This window comes from Aphanomyces invadans, assembly GCF_000520115.1.
Source record: "Aphanomyces invadans strain NJM9701 unplaced genomic scaffold supercont1.72, whole genome shotgun sequence".
In the NCBI taxonomy this organism is placed as follows: Eukaryota; Oomycota; class Saprolegniomycetes; order Saprolegniales; family Verrucalvaceae; genus Aphanomyces; species Aphanomyces invadans.
In genome coordinates this window covers 111,358-126,024 of record NW_008580217.1, presented here as the reverse complement: position 1 = coordinate 126,024, position 14,667 = coordinate 111,358, and the positions used below count along the sequence as shown (strand labels likewise).

Here is a 14,667-nt window from a genome sequence, read left to right as displayed (position 1 = left end):
AGGGGGAATTGTGTATCGAGGGAAAACATTCCTGATTGGCTCCGTCCAATCTTGACAGGTAGATTTCACCGCGACGACGTCAGAATTCCAATATTCACGGGGCAACTGCGATGAGAGAAGGTGGGGTGGCGCTTCACTGGTTCCGGAAAGGACTTCGCCTCCACGACAACCCGGCATTGCACGCAGCTGTCAGTGCCGGGGCCAAACAGTTGTTCCCAGTGTATGCCCTAGAACCAGCGATTGACAGGCGAGATATCGGGATCAATCGATACACGCATCTCCTCGAAACCCTCGTTGACCTTGATGCAAACCTCCGGTGCCAAGACTTTTCAATCTACTCATACACTGACATCCCTAGTAGTCACCACAAGTCGCGGCTTTATGTCTTGAAAGGTGACGATACCGTTGACCAGCTTGAACAAGCGTGTAAGCGATGGAACGTCAGCCTGATTACGTTTGAATTCGATTCCGAGCCTGCGTCAATGACACTCGCGGCGCGAGTGACCGAGATGGCGCGCGTAGGGCTGTTTTATATTTTTCTATGCACCTGAAAAGGATGAACAGACGATGGACATCCAAGTCGTGACAACGTGCGGGCACACTCTCCATCATCCGGACGAGTATATTGCAGCAAGTGCCAAGCTTCGTCTTCCATTCCACACGTACAGCGCCTTTTGCACTCTCTTTCGAGCGATGGGACCGGTACGATCGCCTCTGCCGGTGCCAGAACTGCCTGCCACAGATTCCAAACTGGACTACGATGAATTTGGCGTACCAACTCTGCAGGAGTTGACCTATCCACCAAGAAAAGCGCCGCTGGTCTATCCGGGTGGAGAGACCCACGCATTAAAGCGATTGGACGAGCAAGTCACGCAGCGAGCTAAGTGGGTGGAGCAGTTTGAAAAGCCCAAGACAAGTCCAAATGCACTCTCTCCAGCAACTACAGTGCTCTCACCGTACTTGAGCCACGGATCCCTCTCGTGTACCCTGCTCTTCCATCGCCTCGAAGCTATCACAGCGGCAGCAACAACACCAACGTTGCCGCCGGTGTCCCTTACAGGGCAAATCTTGTGGCGCGAGTTCTTTTACCTCCAAGGAGCCACGATTCCGCACTTCGACACGATGGAACACAACCCAGTGATCCGCCAAATTCCGTGGGATCGAAATGCGTCCATCATATCCAAGTGGCAGCACGGTCAGACCGGATTCCCCTTCATCGATGCCGTCATGCGCCAACTCAAGGCGGAAGGATGGATCCATCACTTGGCTCGGCACGCCGTCGCATGCTTTTTAACCAGGGGCGACCTCTGGCAGCACTGGGAAGAAGGCGCCAAAGTCTTTGAGCTGTACTTACTCGACTTTGACTGGGCTTTGAACAACGGCAACTGGCAGTGGCTGTCGTGCTCACATTTCTTTTTCCAATACTTCAAGTGCTACTCCCCAGTGGCGTTTGGCAAGAAGACCGACCCGAAAGGCCTGTACATCAAGCGATGGGTGCCCGAATTGCGTCATTTCCCTGACAAGTTCATTTACGAGCCGTGGAAAGCGCCCAAAGAGGTCCAGCTGATGTGCCAGTGCAGGATAGGCACGGATTACCCAGCCCCGATCGTAGACCATGCACTTGTTTCCAAACAAAACATGGACAAAATCAAGGCTGCGTACGCCAAACAAGCAGCCCAAACATCTCTCGTGTCCCCGAGGTTGAAAAAACGAAAACCCGACATGTTGTGAGGGGCGCAGCTGACGCTCCTTTACGATGAACTCAACTAGAGCTTTATTGTGATTCTTGCCCTCCATCACGAGTGCTCACGCAAGAAACGACCGCATAACAGAGCCGCACAGACTACAACTGCAGCCGGGCAACTCGACAGTGCCCTGAGGCAATGACATCATTGCGTGAGTTAGGTCATTCATCGACTGCATGGAGCGGCAGTGCAGGCGGAGCCATTCGGGCTGCTTCTAATTGCCCAACCACACCTTCTTCGCCTCCCAGCGCCTTTTGCCACGTTTTCACAATCGTAATGGCAAGTGCTGGATAGCTGTTGCTTGCGTTGCCGGAAGAGGCGAAGTGAGTTACCAGTCGGTAAGGTCTAGATGCCCACCATAATCTGCGACGAAAGGTCGCAAATAGTTTAATGTGTGGCAATGTCCGCGCTGTATGATGTTCCATTGAGAAGAAGTTCGACTTGATGAAGCCCAGTATGTGATGATGATCGCACTAGCCAAGGGCATTGTTGGGAATGGGTCTGGTTTGTCTATATGCGTCATGTGCATCCACCACTGTAAATCCTGTTGAGTGTCCTAGTTTCATATCGATGAGGACTCCGCAGGGGTTGCATTGCTCTGAGTATTGCCACAGTGGGGTACGAGCTGCGTTAACGCTGCAGTTAGCTTTAAAGTAGGTGCATCAATGGACTCCAGTTTGCCATCGGGTGAAACGTCCCTACACTGGTTTATGCCCGTCTGTACGACGACTTCCGTGTCGGCATTACAGCATGGTCAAGCAGCACTGGTTTTGCGGAAGATGCCTGGTTTGTCCATGGTTTATGGCGCCAATTTCAGCTGTGGCCGTACAACTGACTAGAACTGTTATGTATGCGGTGGCTTTCGCAACGATGACTGCCGCCTGGAATGCCATTGGATTTCCATTGAACGATCGCAAAGCACGAGGCTCTGCTGGCTTTGCTTAACCATTTGGCGTATTTCTCCCCCAGCACGATCCACTGCGTCACCGTTCGAACTAGGCCAATGTAGTCTGCTGGCAGTGTCGATCCTCCAAGTGGCATTTTTCGTCTTTTTCTCGATCGTGTTTCAAGTCCAAGCTATGTCTGTACGTACAATTGGGAATCGCTGCTCCCGTGCTTTGTTGTCGGAACACCAGCATGACAGGGCCGAGGAGTGTTCTGAAACACGGTTTCTTCTTGCGGCCGCCACTGTCGCAGTCCACCTTGGTGTGCTGGTGGCAGTCGTGGCTGGATTGTGGATACAACGGTACCTTTGATCCATCCATCGGCTGCTTGCAGCGACAGTGCAGGTGGACTGGAACAACTAGGCCGCCGCCGATCCATTTGAATACCGACCAGTAAACAAACAGCAATTGACGTTTTTGGACAGGTATTTGGGGAGTTATTTCACAATTTCTACAAAACGAAATGCCATGAAAAAACAAGATATTTTGCCGTGCTGCAATGGAAGGTGTTGCGTGGCCAATGCTCTCGTGGCCGGTGGTGGCTGGAATCGTGTTCTTGAACGTTATCATCGACAGCGCTGGTGCCAACTTTATTCGGAACTCAAACACGGGACTGGTGAAGAGTGCGGTGGCGGCAGTATCTGCCCTCGCTGTTGCCAGTCTTGGTGCGGCGGCGGGCTACTTGCCTCAAGACGAAGATTCGCAGCTGTACCTGCTTGTTGTAATGGGGGTGCTGAGTGGACCGGCCATCAACTTTGTTGTGGAGAAGGTGTCATCTATGGCCGAGTCGATGGTCGGAGGCAAGGCGAACGACGAGGTCAAGCATGACTGAGGTGGACACGATCCATTTCCACAGAACAGGCTATATAAAAAATTGGAAGTATTCTTTATTAGAGTCATCAAATTACACGAGGTTTTCCCCGTCCCCTCTCCACAACCGCAGAGGAAGTCAAGATGGACCTGTACACAAAGAAGGTCGAAGCAGCGGCCTCCGGCGACAGGAAGAGCTGTGTGGAACTGCTAGATTATATTCGAAAGGAGAAGATCCGCGTGCCGGCGATTGTGCTGAAGGTCGGCAAAAAGTTGATTGCCGACGGTGGCCTCTCGTCGGATGTGCTGTACACCATATTTGAGCAAACGATTTTGGCAGCCTTGGACTTACATGATTTGGACGTGGTGAATCAGTACATTCCAGTTCTCAAGACCCGATTCCCGAACAGCTCTCGAGTATTGCGGCTTGAGCTGATGGCGCTGGAGGCCAACGGCAAGTACTCTCAAGCTGACGCGTTTTACCGCGACATGCTGCAGAAAAACCCGTCCAACATGCTCGTCATCAAGCGACAAGTCGCCATTCTGAAAGCCCAAGGCAAGATCGACGAAGCCATCGAGCAGCTCAACAAGCTTCTGAAGAATTTTCAGACTGACGCTGGGGCATGGAGCGAACTGGCTGACCTCCACGTGTCCGCGGGCAATTACGCGAAGGCGGCCTTCTGCTTTGAGGAGCTGATCTTGACCAACCCACTCAACGCTTTCTTCCATGAACGCCTTGCCGAAATTTACATCACGATCGGAGGTTACGACAACTTGAAAGTTGCACGGAAGCACTTGGCTCACTCGTTGGAGCTCAATGATTCGAACAACGCCAGAGCTCTAATGGCCTTGGTTGTGGTACGTTAGGTCGGTGCTTGTGAAGGTCCTGATGGACTTTGTTTAGTGCACGTCAAATCTGGCAGCCCTCAAGACTAGGGCGGACAAGGACGACAGGGATCTCAACCTGCGATTGCACCAGTTTGCATTGACCAAGTTGAATGGCGCGTATGGCAGTCAGGCCTGCTCGGACGTGGCCAGTGTTGGTACGTTACTGTTGTCAAGCATGGAACTCGACTCATACGCTCTGTAGCGCAAGAAGTACTCGATTCGACCAAAGCAGCGTTTGACGAGTAGAGTTGTTAGAATACCTATGAGTAAATGCCATCACTATTGTTTCCCTTTATCCCTTGATACACAAACTAGGTCTTGGTGGGGCCGAATAGCTTGGCTAACGCCTTCAATTCTAACGCCACCATTAAATATTCCGTTGCATCTTCGACGCATCTCACCACCTTCACACCGCGTGTGTCGTGCGTGAAGCATGCACCTTCGTCATACATCCTTGGACGAGGTCCTGCCCTTGTCCGCTGCATTCGCACGGCATCGACCCCTCCAGCGTCATCATGCTGAAGTGACCAATCCGCCAATGCCATTGTAATTGCGCAAACCTGAGATTTGGAAGTCACTTGCCATTTGTATGGGCTCGTGTATATGTCGGATACTAAATCACGAAATAGGAAGTAGTTTGTATCTATTTTGAACTATACTACACCATCCAATTCAAATATTAATATTAACCGGTACTAAAATTGCACTGATCGAAGATCCCAGACGGGTTTCCCTTGGTTGCGCATTCGGTGAAGATCAAATGGTTGCGACTTGGCGATCATAATCGGATCTTCTGCCGCGATGACACCGCTGCCTCCCATGAACGTGATCGAGAAGATCTTATGCCACCATGCCGTGGGCCTTTCTGTCCCGTGCGTCCAAGAGGGAGACGTTATTTGCGTCAAATCGGACTGGACTCTTGCCAGCGAGCTCACATTCCAAGGCATGGACACGCTATACTCGTCCATCGGGCGACCACGGCTGCACCGCCCTGACCGTTTCTGGTTGGCAGTGGACCACACAGTTGACCCTCGCGTGAACCATCTCCCCAAGCAAAAAGCACTGATCCAAGTCGCCACCGATTTCGCCCAGGAGCACGGGTTGACTGACTTTTGGGGACCCAACACTACCATCATGCACACCGAGTTTGCACGCCAACGTGCACAGCCAGGTCAAATTGTAATTGGAGCCGATTCCCATACATGCAGTGCCGGTGGAATGGGCGCGTTTGCGACGGGACTTGGCGCTGGCGACGTCGTGATGCCGCTAGTGACAGGCCAAACCTGGTTCAAAGTTCCCCCAGTCGTGTACATCGAGTTAGTGGGCAAGCCTCCACTTGGAATGGGCGGAAAAGACGTAATTCTCCATATTCTGGGCACTTTGAAGCGGAACACCATTGCCTTTGAACGTGCCGTCTATTACGGCGGTGATGGCCTCCGTTACCTCTCCGACGACGCGCGCTTTGCGATCGCAAACATGACCACGGAGTTCGGTGGCATTGCGGGTGTGTTTGCTGCGGACGCGATCACTGCCGCCGTGTGCGCTAAGCGCACCTCGCACAAGGACGAAGGTCTCTACTTTCAGCCAGACCCGAACTGCACTTACGCAGCCCACCACGTGATCAACCTCGACGAAGTGCGTAGCACCGTGGCCATTCATCCATCGCCGGACAATTGCGTTCCTATCGGTGACGTTGCTGGCATGCCTCTTGACGGATGCTTCATCGGTGCGTGTACGACGACGCAAGAAGATTTGATTTTGGGCGCGTTGGTGCTGCAGCAAGGGCTGTTGGCCGGCTGCCCCATTACCCCTGGCAACAAGCGCGTGACACCTGGTTCCCTTCAAATCGTGGCGCACCTCCAAGAACTCGGTCTTTTGTCCATCTACGAAGCGGCAGGATTCACTGTCGGTGTTCCATCGTGCTCGTTCTGCGTTGGCATCGGCGCGGATGTAGCTCAGCCTGGCGAGGTCTGGCTGAGTAGTCAGAACCGCAACTTCCGCAACCGCATGGGAAAAGGCTCCATCGGCCACCTAGCTTCTGCCGCAGCTGTCGCTGCCTCGAGTTTCCGCATGCAAGTGACAGACCCGGCCGAGTTGCTTGCCAAAGTCGACTTTGCTCTGTTTGACGCCTATCGCCAGTGGAACACCAGCGCGACGGACACCGCTCAAGCACCTTTTCACGTGTCGGAGCCTGCACCCGACCTCACACCCGTCGTGTTTACACGGCCACCCGCGGACGCTTCCGAAATGCGTGCATCCACCTCTTCCATCATGACCGGTCGTGTCCAGGTGTTCGAAGACGATGTCGACACGGATGCGATCATTCCCGCCCAGTTCATGGGACTTAACCCATCGTCCTCTCTCTGGCCCGCAGACTGCAAGACGGAAGAAGAGGTCCTCGCGAGCTATTCGTTTGCGTACACACGGCCGGATTTTGTCAAGAAATGCCGGGATGGGGCCAACATAATTGTTGCTGGGACGGCATTTGGGTCGGGGTCGTCGCGAGAAGAAGCAGCGAGGTGTCTCAAGGCCCTGGGAGTCCAGGCAGTCATCGCGAAATCTTTTGCTTACATCTACGCCCGCAACCAGCCCAACAACGCGCTGCTTGGCATCGTCATCACCGATCCCGTCTTTCACAAGCTGGCCGAAGAAGGCTCGACCGTCAGCGTCGACCTACCGAAGCGCCAAGTGATGATCGGCGACAAATCATTTCCATTCGCCCTTACGGCGCTCGAGGAGGCCTTTCTCGTCGAAGGAGGGCTCACGCAGCTCTTCAAGCGATACAAAACCGACCTCTTTCGTGCCGCCATGCAGCCCAAGGTGCCCAAGGAGGAAGGAAACTGCCAAACGTCTTCGTGCAGCCAAAATACGCCCGTTGAAGCATGGTAACACACGTGTGGACGTCGGCGATGTTGTTCCTGTTTGTACTATAATTAAGCCTTGAACGAAATCCAGCCAAGCATGTGCCACATGCAGAGAATTTCGTGCCAATAGATACGTGCACGGCTAGTTACATTCTTCCACCGTGACTTGCATCTCGTACAACAGCAAGTAGGCGCATTGGTCGGTGCCTGGTCCACCAAAGCAATCCGTGTGCAGGTGGGTGTCGACGTCCCACGGCCGCACGAGGCTGTCGTTGAACTCCATCCACGAGTTGTTGGTGTCGAGATAAGCCTTGTAGTGTCCTGAGGAAGCTTCATCGCCGCAGTGCACTACGATGCCTCGGAGCACGTATTCTTCCCGGAAAGACAATGTCATTGGAAAAGAAAGCCATGATGCGACCTTTTCGGTCGCCCAGGTGTCGTAGTTGAGGGTGAATCGATTGAGGTGGCAGAGCAGAAGTGGCGGCAACACGCTCAACGTCGATTGCTTGGTAACTGTGACTCCACAGGACTTTTCGTCCCAATCGAAGTCGTCGACATACTCTGGTGCTGCCCACTCTGCAAGTGATTCCTCAAGGGATTTAACGCCCACCACATCGAGGGACAAGCAGTGGAATCCAGCCGTGCTGACGCGAAGTTCGCCCTTGTACCCGATCGAGTACAGAATGGAGCCTGTGACGCATTCAGTTACCGGGTGAGATTCCATCAAATCCATAAGCAGCAAATACACTTGTTGGATGTCCTGCTGCAGACCGATGTCGAGTCCAACGGCCTTCAGCACAGCACTTGCATCCCCTGTGGTCCCACATCCTCGGTGAAGTTGCTGAAAGCATTCCATCAAAGACTGTTCCGTGGCATTTGCAGGCGGAGTACGAAGGACAGCGTCGCGGAATTGAGGTCGTGAATAGAGCAGCTGAAGAAGGCTGTTCAGAAAGCACATGTTACCATGGTTTGCCAGGCCCAAAAATTGATCCTGTGGAGACCCTGGTGGCCGGGCAATGGCCACGAGTGAGGACGAGTCGTCCACGTTGTCGAACGAAATGTCATGCGACTCACGATCGATCCACATGTCTTCCTCGTCGTCATCCGTGAAGCTTACACACAGGAGATTGTCCTTCTCGTCAATGACTTGGGCACTGCGCCATTGACCGGTGGAGAAAACCGACAGCCACGTCCCAAAGGATGCATGCGAGCGGCTTGTGACCTCTTTGGCCTTGATGCTGGGCGATGGCAGCTGCGCTCGCAGTGACTCGACAGACACACTTTGGTCCACGGCACGTGCCGCTGTTGTAGTTGGCGAATCGCTCATGTTCTCGTTAGCTCGATTTTGTTTCATTCAGGTGTTTTAAACTCGAGTTGGGTGTTTCGAGGTTACGGGGTTTCGGGGTTTCTTCATTCTTGAATGCCGTATCGGCGTTTGCCAGGAACACTTCGACCTGACATGACTTCGATCACAACGGCGTGGAGCTTTGTAGGCGTCTCAAGTGTTCCTTTGGCGGAGATGGTGTCTCCAACGTGCAAGTACCGGGCAACGTCTTGGGGATTGGCCACAGCACCTTGCTTGAGACTGCTGTGGCTCAGCACCACTTGCATCGTCGTGCCACTTGCATTCACATCCAAAAATGTAAGCTTTCGGCTTTTGATGCGAATTCCGCTGATATTGCCTTGAACCTAACCAGACCACGCTACCAGTTGAACTGTTATGGGCTAATGAGGCCGTACCAACGTCGCTTCTTCCTTGAAGTCGTTGGCGACTCGGTGTAAGTCCGCCACCACTTGGTCTCTGGACGGCACAGTTTCGTGTGGCAAGGCTTCTCGGCACATGAGCACAAAGGAGGAGCCAAGAGATTTGCTTTCCAGTCGCCATTTCAGCGATGGACTAGACAGAACTCAAGACTCCTTGTCCAAAGGAAACGGGCTGACGTACTGTGCAAAGAAGGAACTGCCTTTGAGCTTTCGACGCGGCGTAACACAGACAAACACCCCATTTGGACCATCCAAAGTGCTTTGGATAGTGCTGCATAACTTTAGCACCAACGAGGACGCGACTCGAGACTCGATCAAGTAGAGGCACTCATGCAAAGCACCCAGGTCTAGCACGACGTCGTACTTATGAGTCAACTGAAAAATCTCGGTCGTCGCTTGGGTTTCTTGGAGTAGGAAGGATTGGAATTCACGATTTGCATCGCCCAGGACGCCGACGCGACTGCCGAGAACAAGAAATCTGTGCTAGTTGAAATCACTATCACACAATTGCAGTGAAAAGCGTACGGTTGCAAAAGCGAAACGAGAGGTCCCCACAGCTCGGACCTGGTGGTGGTCCCCTGCGCCATCTTGGTCATTGTGTCGTCGTGCAGGTGCTGCAGCGCGGCAGTCTTAGCATCGATGGCAGCTTGGGGATTCACGTAAGTTTTGACGACGCAACCAGTCATGGCTTTTCCAGATTGGTTCAGCGCTACTTCGGTGGTCGCGATGGTCGAATTACGCCACACTCGAACCTACTGCGTGATGAGCAAGACAAGGTGGATGCATGGTCATTGGTACTTCACGGTGGTCGGACAGGATGCTAAAGTCGTCGTACACAATGTCGGGGTGTCTGTCACAATCGCCACCAGCTGAAGATCGATTACTCCATCGAGATGGAACTTCGTACCTCTGTAGAAGTCGTTCTTGGTTGCCATACCAGTTGCAGCATGGCACTGTCAGCACCCCCACAATGCTTTCGGCGTGAATCGATGACAGCGCTTGGTCAAGCGTCACATGGGCGTGAACAAGAACCACAATTGCGCGGCGAAGGTTAATCTGAATGTCTTCAATCTTGGCTCGAATCGGCACGACCTTTTCAATGCCGTCCCATGGCACAGGTTCCTGGACACAACATGATAATTGGTTACTTCAAAAGCCACGCGGCCACCGTACTGCATCGCTAGGTAGTCGCATCTCGGGATCGACACTGTAGCAGGTCCATCCCTTCGTGCGATAGGCAAACATGACTGCTGTTCGAGCTGGATAGACAATAGCATCACGTCATTCAATCCCAGAGCGAAGTGCACGTACGTGTCGAACCGTCTCCCACCACGACGATTCCGTCGATGGACTCGTCTGCGCCGTCCAAATCCAGGAAACGCCGCGCCGCATTGAAAAGTCCCATGCTCTCGGACACTTCCTTCGCATCGGGGAAGATCTGGAGCTGCAGGAGCTGGGGGCCGCACTGAAGCTTTCCCACGAACTCGTTCAAGTAGCGCAGAGACATCGGCGGTTGAGCATTGTCCGCCGTTCCGTCCGTGTTCACCCAGTTTGACTTGGACATGTTCATGTTTACCAACCAAACGGCCTTTCCAGGAAAAACCTGTATAACGTTATACTTCCACACGAAGGTTGCAAGTGGACATTTGACAAGCGTGCGATAAATGATCAGGGGGAACTGTTGTGTTGTTCGGCCAGGCAGCTTGGCCCGCTCGAGTCGCCGCGCCAAGCATCTCGTGCTGACACTATTTCTCGCTGAAGGCGTGTGAGGTGAGCGTATTCCTTATCAACCAAAATTGTCGCGAATGCGAAGCCGGTTGGGGACATTCATCGCAGTTTCGAGGTTCTCGTCCAAGGTGCGATAGAATCACGTCACATTGTGACGGGCTGGATCAACCAGACACGGATTCATCTCGCCGTAGTTGGGCTACAAACCTCTGCAACCGGCGCGTGTGCCCGGGCGTTTCGAGATATATTTAGAATCCCTTGTTCCTATCGCATTCTGTGAATGTTCCATCTCGTGACAGCCCTGCGCTGAATTGTTTGCCATGACGCTGGCATTGTTCAATTCGTTATGTTGCGCTATGTCTTGAAGTGGGCGGTGATGCCCTTGCTGCTTGCAGTCGGGCAGTCGGGCGTGTTCTACTCCCCACGGCACAGCCTTTCATTTCCCCTCGACGACTTGGCGACTATTGACATTGCTCAAATCACACGGACGATTGATGCCGACCTTGCCAGTATCAAGCCGTACTATGGCCTTGTCCGCACTGCCCAGTCGACTTATTTTGGTGTCGATATTGCACCCATTGCCAAGAAACACAGCCTCCGCCTGTTCCTCGGTGTCGACTTTGGCCAAACCTCTCCTGACTCGAACGACTCGTATGAGGATCAGGTAGCCGCTGCGATTTCCGCTGTTCTCACGTATCCTGGCACGGTTCAAGCCATCATTGTCGGCAATGACAACGTTAGTCCGTACGGCAGCGCCACGGCCCAAGACATCACGGCTCGCGTGACGGACTTGAAGATGCGGCTAGAAGCTGCAACTGGGGTAGCTGTTCCTGTTGGGACATCACAACGGGCTGATGCATGGCTAAGCGCAGAAAGTGATCTCAAGAGTCTGGCCTCGGCCGTGGACATCATTGGGGTCGAAACATATCCGTACTTGGACCCAGATTACTCGTCGTCCAGTCCGCTCGATCAGCTTGAATCGACGTGGGTCGACTTGGCCGCCCGCTATCCTGAAGAAAAATTGATCATCACGGCAACTGGGTATCCGACCGGCAGCGAAAACCCCCCGGTGCGAGTGGCGCTGAACCAGGAGAATGCGAAAGTGTACTTTCAGGCGTTCACTGGTTCCACATTCGCTGGAATTTGGGCGGCGTTTTTTGACCTGCGCTTGGATGATCCCCTCACGCGCATCGGGATGCCCCAAGTCAAGTCGTTTGGGTTGGTCACCGACGCAGGCACCGCGAAAGATCTCCTCCCGACGTTGGAGCTCGAAACTGGAGCATTCACAATGTTCATTCCAGGTAGTGTCGTCCCATAGTCGCAACCGCCTGGATGCAAACGCCACTTCGTCAACAGGGGTTTGCTATTCGCCGTTCCACAACTCAGCGTACCCCCTGAATGGGGGCTCCGCGGCGCTGCTGGGAGGCGCCATGGACGAGGACTTTAAGCTCATGTCGCGGCACTTTTCGGTCGTTCGCACGTACTATTCGTCGTACTTGGGATATCAAGTCGTCCGATATGCCGCCAAGTACAACGTGGGCCTGTACCTCGGCGTGTTTATGACTCGGGAGGCATGGTAATGTCGAGATCATGGTCTCAAGATCTTACTATCGATCGCAGGTACCAATTCCAGATCGACGATGCTGTTGGCGCCGCGCTGAGCTACCCGAGCACCATCAAGGCGATCTTGGTCGGTAACGAAAACGTGATTCCGTGTGGCCCATACAAGGCCGACGACATCATTGCCTCCATCAACACCATCCGCAGTCGCATCCAAAAGGGGTCTGGTCGCTACGTTCCGATCGGCACGGTGCAGCGGGCGACTGAGTGGCTCAACCCGAACCTTCGTGCGGACATGCTTCGGCTGGCTGCGAGTTGCGACGTCATTGGCGTCAATATCTACCCCTTCTTCGACGGCAACTACGACGCAAGGAACCCTCTGGGGCTCCTCGATGCGATTTGGAACCAATTGCTCGCCATATACCCCGCGTCCAAACTTCGGCTCACCGAAATTGGGTTCCCCACGGGGGGAGCTGCCCCGTCGTTTGCTCCTCGGAACATCCCAAGCCTGGCGAATTCGTTTCAGTTTTACAACGCGTTTCAGAACTGGAGCCCCAAAGCCGGGGGAGGGGAGGCTTTTTGGTACTCCATGTTTGACCTCCGACCCGACGACACGACTCAGTCGGCCGACTTGGAAAAGCACTTTGGCTTCTTCACGTCCATCACAAGGTTGCCGAAACTGGCCAACTACCCACTACTCCGCCAAGATCTTCCAGCTCCGCAGCCAACCTCCCTACCAGTACCAACACCGCCTCTTGCGCCCGTTCCGACGCCAACAACGACCACGGGCCAGCGTGGTCCGCAAGGGGTCGCGTACTCGCCGTTTCACGCTGATGAATATCCCAACGATCTCAAGAACATCGGAGCTGCCATTAGCTTGGACTTGCAGCTCATTCGGACGCGGTTTTCCGCCATTCGCACAGAATACTCCAACTTTTATGGTATTGACGTTGCGCCATTTGCTGCGGCCGTGGGTCTCAAATTGATGCTTGGCATCGGGATGACTCGGGAGGCGTGGTACGAAGACCAAGTGCAGAGTGCCTTAAGCGCCATCAAGTACTTTCCCAGTACCGTGTTGGCCGTGACTGTAGGCAGCGAGAATGCCTACCGCGGGACGAGCTTCACTGCCAACGAGATCGGTGCGGCCATCCGTGCCGTTCGAGACCGCATTGCTCAAGCAAAAGCAACCGCCGTCAGAGTGGGCACCGTGCAGCGGGCCACCGAGTGGCTCAATCCTGCGCTTCGAACCGACATGATCCGCTTGGGCCAAGATTGTGACGTGATCGGCGTGACGTTATCCCTGTACGACACGGACATAGTCAACTCCCCCGACGCTGTGACAGCTACGCTGAACCGTTGGTGGAATGACTTGTCGGCCATCTACCCCTCGTCCAAGCTGCAACTCATGAACATTGGGTTCCCCTCCAGCGGAGCGTCTTCAACAAAAGGAAACGTCGCTGGAGTAGACGGCGCAGTGGCCTTCTACAATGCGTTCCGAGCGTCGTCTTGGGGTCTGTCGACAGCGGTGCCGACGTGGGCGGCCGATTTCTTCGACGATAAAGCTACCAGCATCAGCCCAACAAAATCCTACGGGTTCTTCACGCCTCAGCGTCAGCCCAAAGCAGTCAACTTTCCATTGCTTCGTACTGGATAACATTATTCATTAAGTTCACTTGCAAGTTGGGCTAAAGCAAAATGCACGATCTGATCGACCACACCAAGGTACTCGTGCGAGAACGTGCGGGTTAAGTGGTTGCTGTCCTTCATGACTGGGCGGCCGAGGTCGTCGACAACGCCGCACGAGTCGTTCCAGCAGTAGTTGTCCGAGTAGTCGATGATCGTGGCATTGGCGGCCAAAGTTGCGTTCTCCACGAGCTCGAGCAGCCACTTGTTTTGTTGGCGAAAGGCCGCTTTGGACACTGGGGAGGTGTCCCCGACATCGTTGCCACTCAGCATGTGGTAAGGATTGAATTGCGGTCCTTCTACGTTGATCGTGGCCACAAACACCTTAATCCCGAGTTTTGTGAATCGCGTGATGTCCCGCTCGAACTGCTTCACGATCTTCACGACATCTTTCGGCCGCTGGTACGTGCACTTGTCCACGTAGCCAGCGGCGCAGCATTGGAGACTGGTCGGGTCGTGCCAGTCCGAGTCCGAGCCTCCAGGACGGAGAAACTGGGGCCAATTCATGCTGTGTACAAACACCTTTGGCTGAATCGTCTCGACTACCTTCATCACGCTATCGTAGTTCTTTTCGCAGGTCAAGGCTGGCGTGCCGTCGAACGACTTGACCACGACGGTAGGAAAGTTAGATCGATTCCGGACTCCGAGGCGGTCTTCAAAGATGCGCAAGAACCGGGGCTT

The 14,667-nt window shown here is 53.9% G+C and overlaps 8 protein-coding genes across 10 annotated transcripts in view; 5 read left to right on the top strand and 3 right to left on the bottom strand.

Moving 5' to 3' along the window:
- The first annotated feature begins 69 nt into the window (after window positions 1-69).
- Window positions 70-1,811, top strand: H310_14506 (hypothetical protein). 3 transcript variants are annotated; one of them, XM_008882383.1, is made up of 4 exons: window positions 70-316; window positions 362-393; window positions 446-518; window positions 565-1,811. In XM_008882383.1, the coding sequence occupies exons 3-4, from the start codon at window positions 483-485 to the stop codon at window positions 1,729-1,731; spliced, it is 1,203 nt and encodes a 400-aa protein (XP_008880605.1). In that variant the 5' UTR covers window positions 70-316; window positions 362-393; window positions 446-482; the 3' UTR covers window positions 1,732-1,811. The 3 variants fall into 3 exon arrangements, with proteins under 3 accessions (XP_008880605.1, XP_008880604.1, XP_008880606.1); XM_008882382.1 differs by having other exon boundaries at window positions 362-518; XM_008882384.1 differs by having other exon boundaries at window positions 362-1,811.
- Window positions 1,812-3,209: 1,398 nt separating this feature from the next.
- Window positions 3,210-3,521, top strand: H310_14505 (hypothetical protein; the record flags this gene model as incomplete). Its single annotated transcript, XM_008882381.1, has 1 exon — window positions 3,210-3,521. The coding sequence occupies one exon, from the start codon at window positions 3,210-3,212 to the stop codon at window positions 3,519-3,521; it is 312 nt and encodes a 103-aa protein (XP_008880603.1).
- Window positions 3,522-3,602: 81 nt separating this feature from the next.
- Window positions 3,603-4,677, top strand: H310_14504 (hypothetical protein). The gene is made up of 3 exons (XM_008882380.1): window positions 3,603-4,357; window positions 4,404-4,542; window positions 4,590-4,677. Exons 1-3 carry the CDS (start codon window positions 3,644-3,646, stop codon window positions 4,631-4,633), a joined length of 897 nt encoding a protein of 298 aa, XP_008880602.1. The 5' UTR covers window positions 3,603-3,643; the 3' UTR covers window positions 4,634-4,677.
- Window positions 4,678-5,188: 511 nt separating this feature from the next.
- H310_14503 (hypothetical protein) lies at window positions 5,189-7,970 on the top strand (the record flags this gene model as incomplete). The annotated part of the gene is made up of 1 exon (XM_008882379.1): window positions 5,189-7,970. The coding sequence occupies one exon, from the start codon at window positions 5,189-5,191 to the stop codon at window positions 7,274-7,276; it is 2,088 nt and encodes a 695-aa protein (XP_008880601.1). The 3' UTR covers window positions 7,277-7,970.
- On the bottom strand, window positions 7,394-8,578 carry H310_14502 (hypothetical protein; the record flags this gene model as incomplete). Its single annotated transcript, XM_008882378.1, has 1 exon — window positions 7,394-8,578. The coding sequence occupies one exon, from the start codon at window positions 8,576-8,578 to the stop codon at window positions 7,394-7,396; it is 1,185 nt and encodes a 394-aa protein (XP_008880600.1).
- An 83-nt stretch (window positions 8,579-8,661) lies between these two features.
- Window positions 8,662-10,579, bottom strand: H310_14501 (hypothetical protein; the record flags this gene model as incomplete). Its single annotated transcript, XM_008882377.1, has 8 exons — window positions 8,662-8,940; window positions 8,992-9,148; window positions 9,197-9,493; window positions 9,541-9,767; window positions 9,814-9,865; window positions 9,923-10,137; window positions 10,189-10,274; window positions 10,327-10,579. The coding sequence occupies 8 exons, from the start codon at window positions 10,577-10,579 to the stop codon at window positions 8,662-8,664; spliced, it is 1,566 nt and encodes a 521-aa protein (XP_008880599.1).
- A 490-nt stretch (window positions 10,580-11,069) lies between these two features.
- H310_14500 (hypothetical protein) lies at window positions 11,070-14,046 on the top strand. Its single transcript, XM_008882376.1, has 3 exons — window positions 11,070-12,044; window positions 12,100-12,319; window positions 12,364-14,046. The coding sequence occupies exons 1-3, from the start codon at window positions 11,090-11,092 to the stop codon at window positions 13,955-13,957; spliced, it is 2,769 nt and encodes a 922-aa protein (XP_008880598.1). The 5' UTR covers window positions 11,070-11,089; the 3' UTR covers window positions 13,958-14,046.
- Window positions 12,635-14,667, bottom strand: part of H310_14499 (hypothetical protein) — a gene marked incomplete at its 5' end in the record, with an annotated part of 4,977 nt that continues 2,944 nt past the window's right edge. The window contains one exon of the mRNA XM_008882375.1: window positions 12,635-14,310. Coding sequence (XP_008880597.1) covers window positions 13,960-14,310 — 351 coding nt within the window. The 3' untranslated portion in view covers window positions 12,635-13,959. The remainder of the gene's footprint in view (window positions 14,311-14,667) is intronic.

Bases quoted from the DNA above. Each gene is read 5' to 3' on its own strand.
- H310_14506 (XM_008882382.1), top strand. From the start codon at position 111: ATGAGAGAAGGTGGGGTGGCGCTTCACTGGTTCCGGAAAGGACTTCGC. The intron at 317-361 runs GTGCCAAGACTT...CATCCCTAGTAG, and splicing joins GACCTTGATGCAAACCTCCG to TCACCACAAGTCGCGGCTTT. The intron at 519-564 runs GTAGGGCTGTTT...AAGGATGAACAG, and splicing joins GAGTGACCGAGATGGCGCGC to ACGATGGACATCCAAGTCGT.
- H310_14504 (XM_008882380.1), top strand. From the start codon at position 3,644: ATGGACCTGTACACAAAGAAGGTCGAAGCAGCGGCCTCCGGCGACAGG. The intron at 4,358-4,403 runs GTACGTTAGGTC...GACTTTGTTTAG, and splicing joins CTCTAATGGCCTTGGTTGTG to TGCACGTCAAATCTGGCAGC. The intron at 4,543-4,589 runs GTACGTTACTGT...TACGCTCTGTAG, and splicing joins CTCGGACGTGGCCAGTGTTG to CGCAAGAAGTACTCGATTCG.
- H310_14500 (XM_008882376.1), top strand. From the start codon at position 11,090: ATGTTGCGCTATGTCTTGAAGTGGGCGGTGATGCCCTTGCTGCTTGCA. The intron at 12,045-12,099 runs GTAGTGTCGTCC...CTTCGTCAACAG, and splicing joins ATTCACAATGTTCATTCCAG to GGGTTTGCTATTCGCCGTTC. The intron at 12,320-12,363 runs GTAATGTCGAGA...TATCGATCGCAG, and splicing joins TTTATGACTCGGGAGGCATG to GTACCAATTCCAGATCGACG.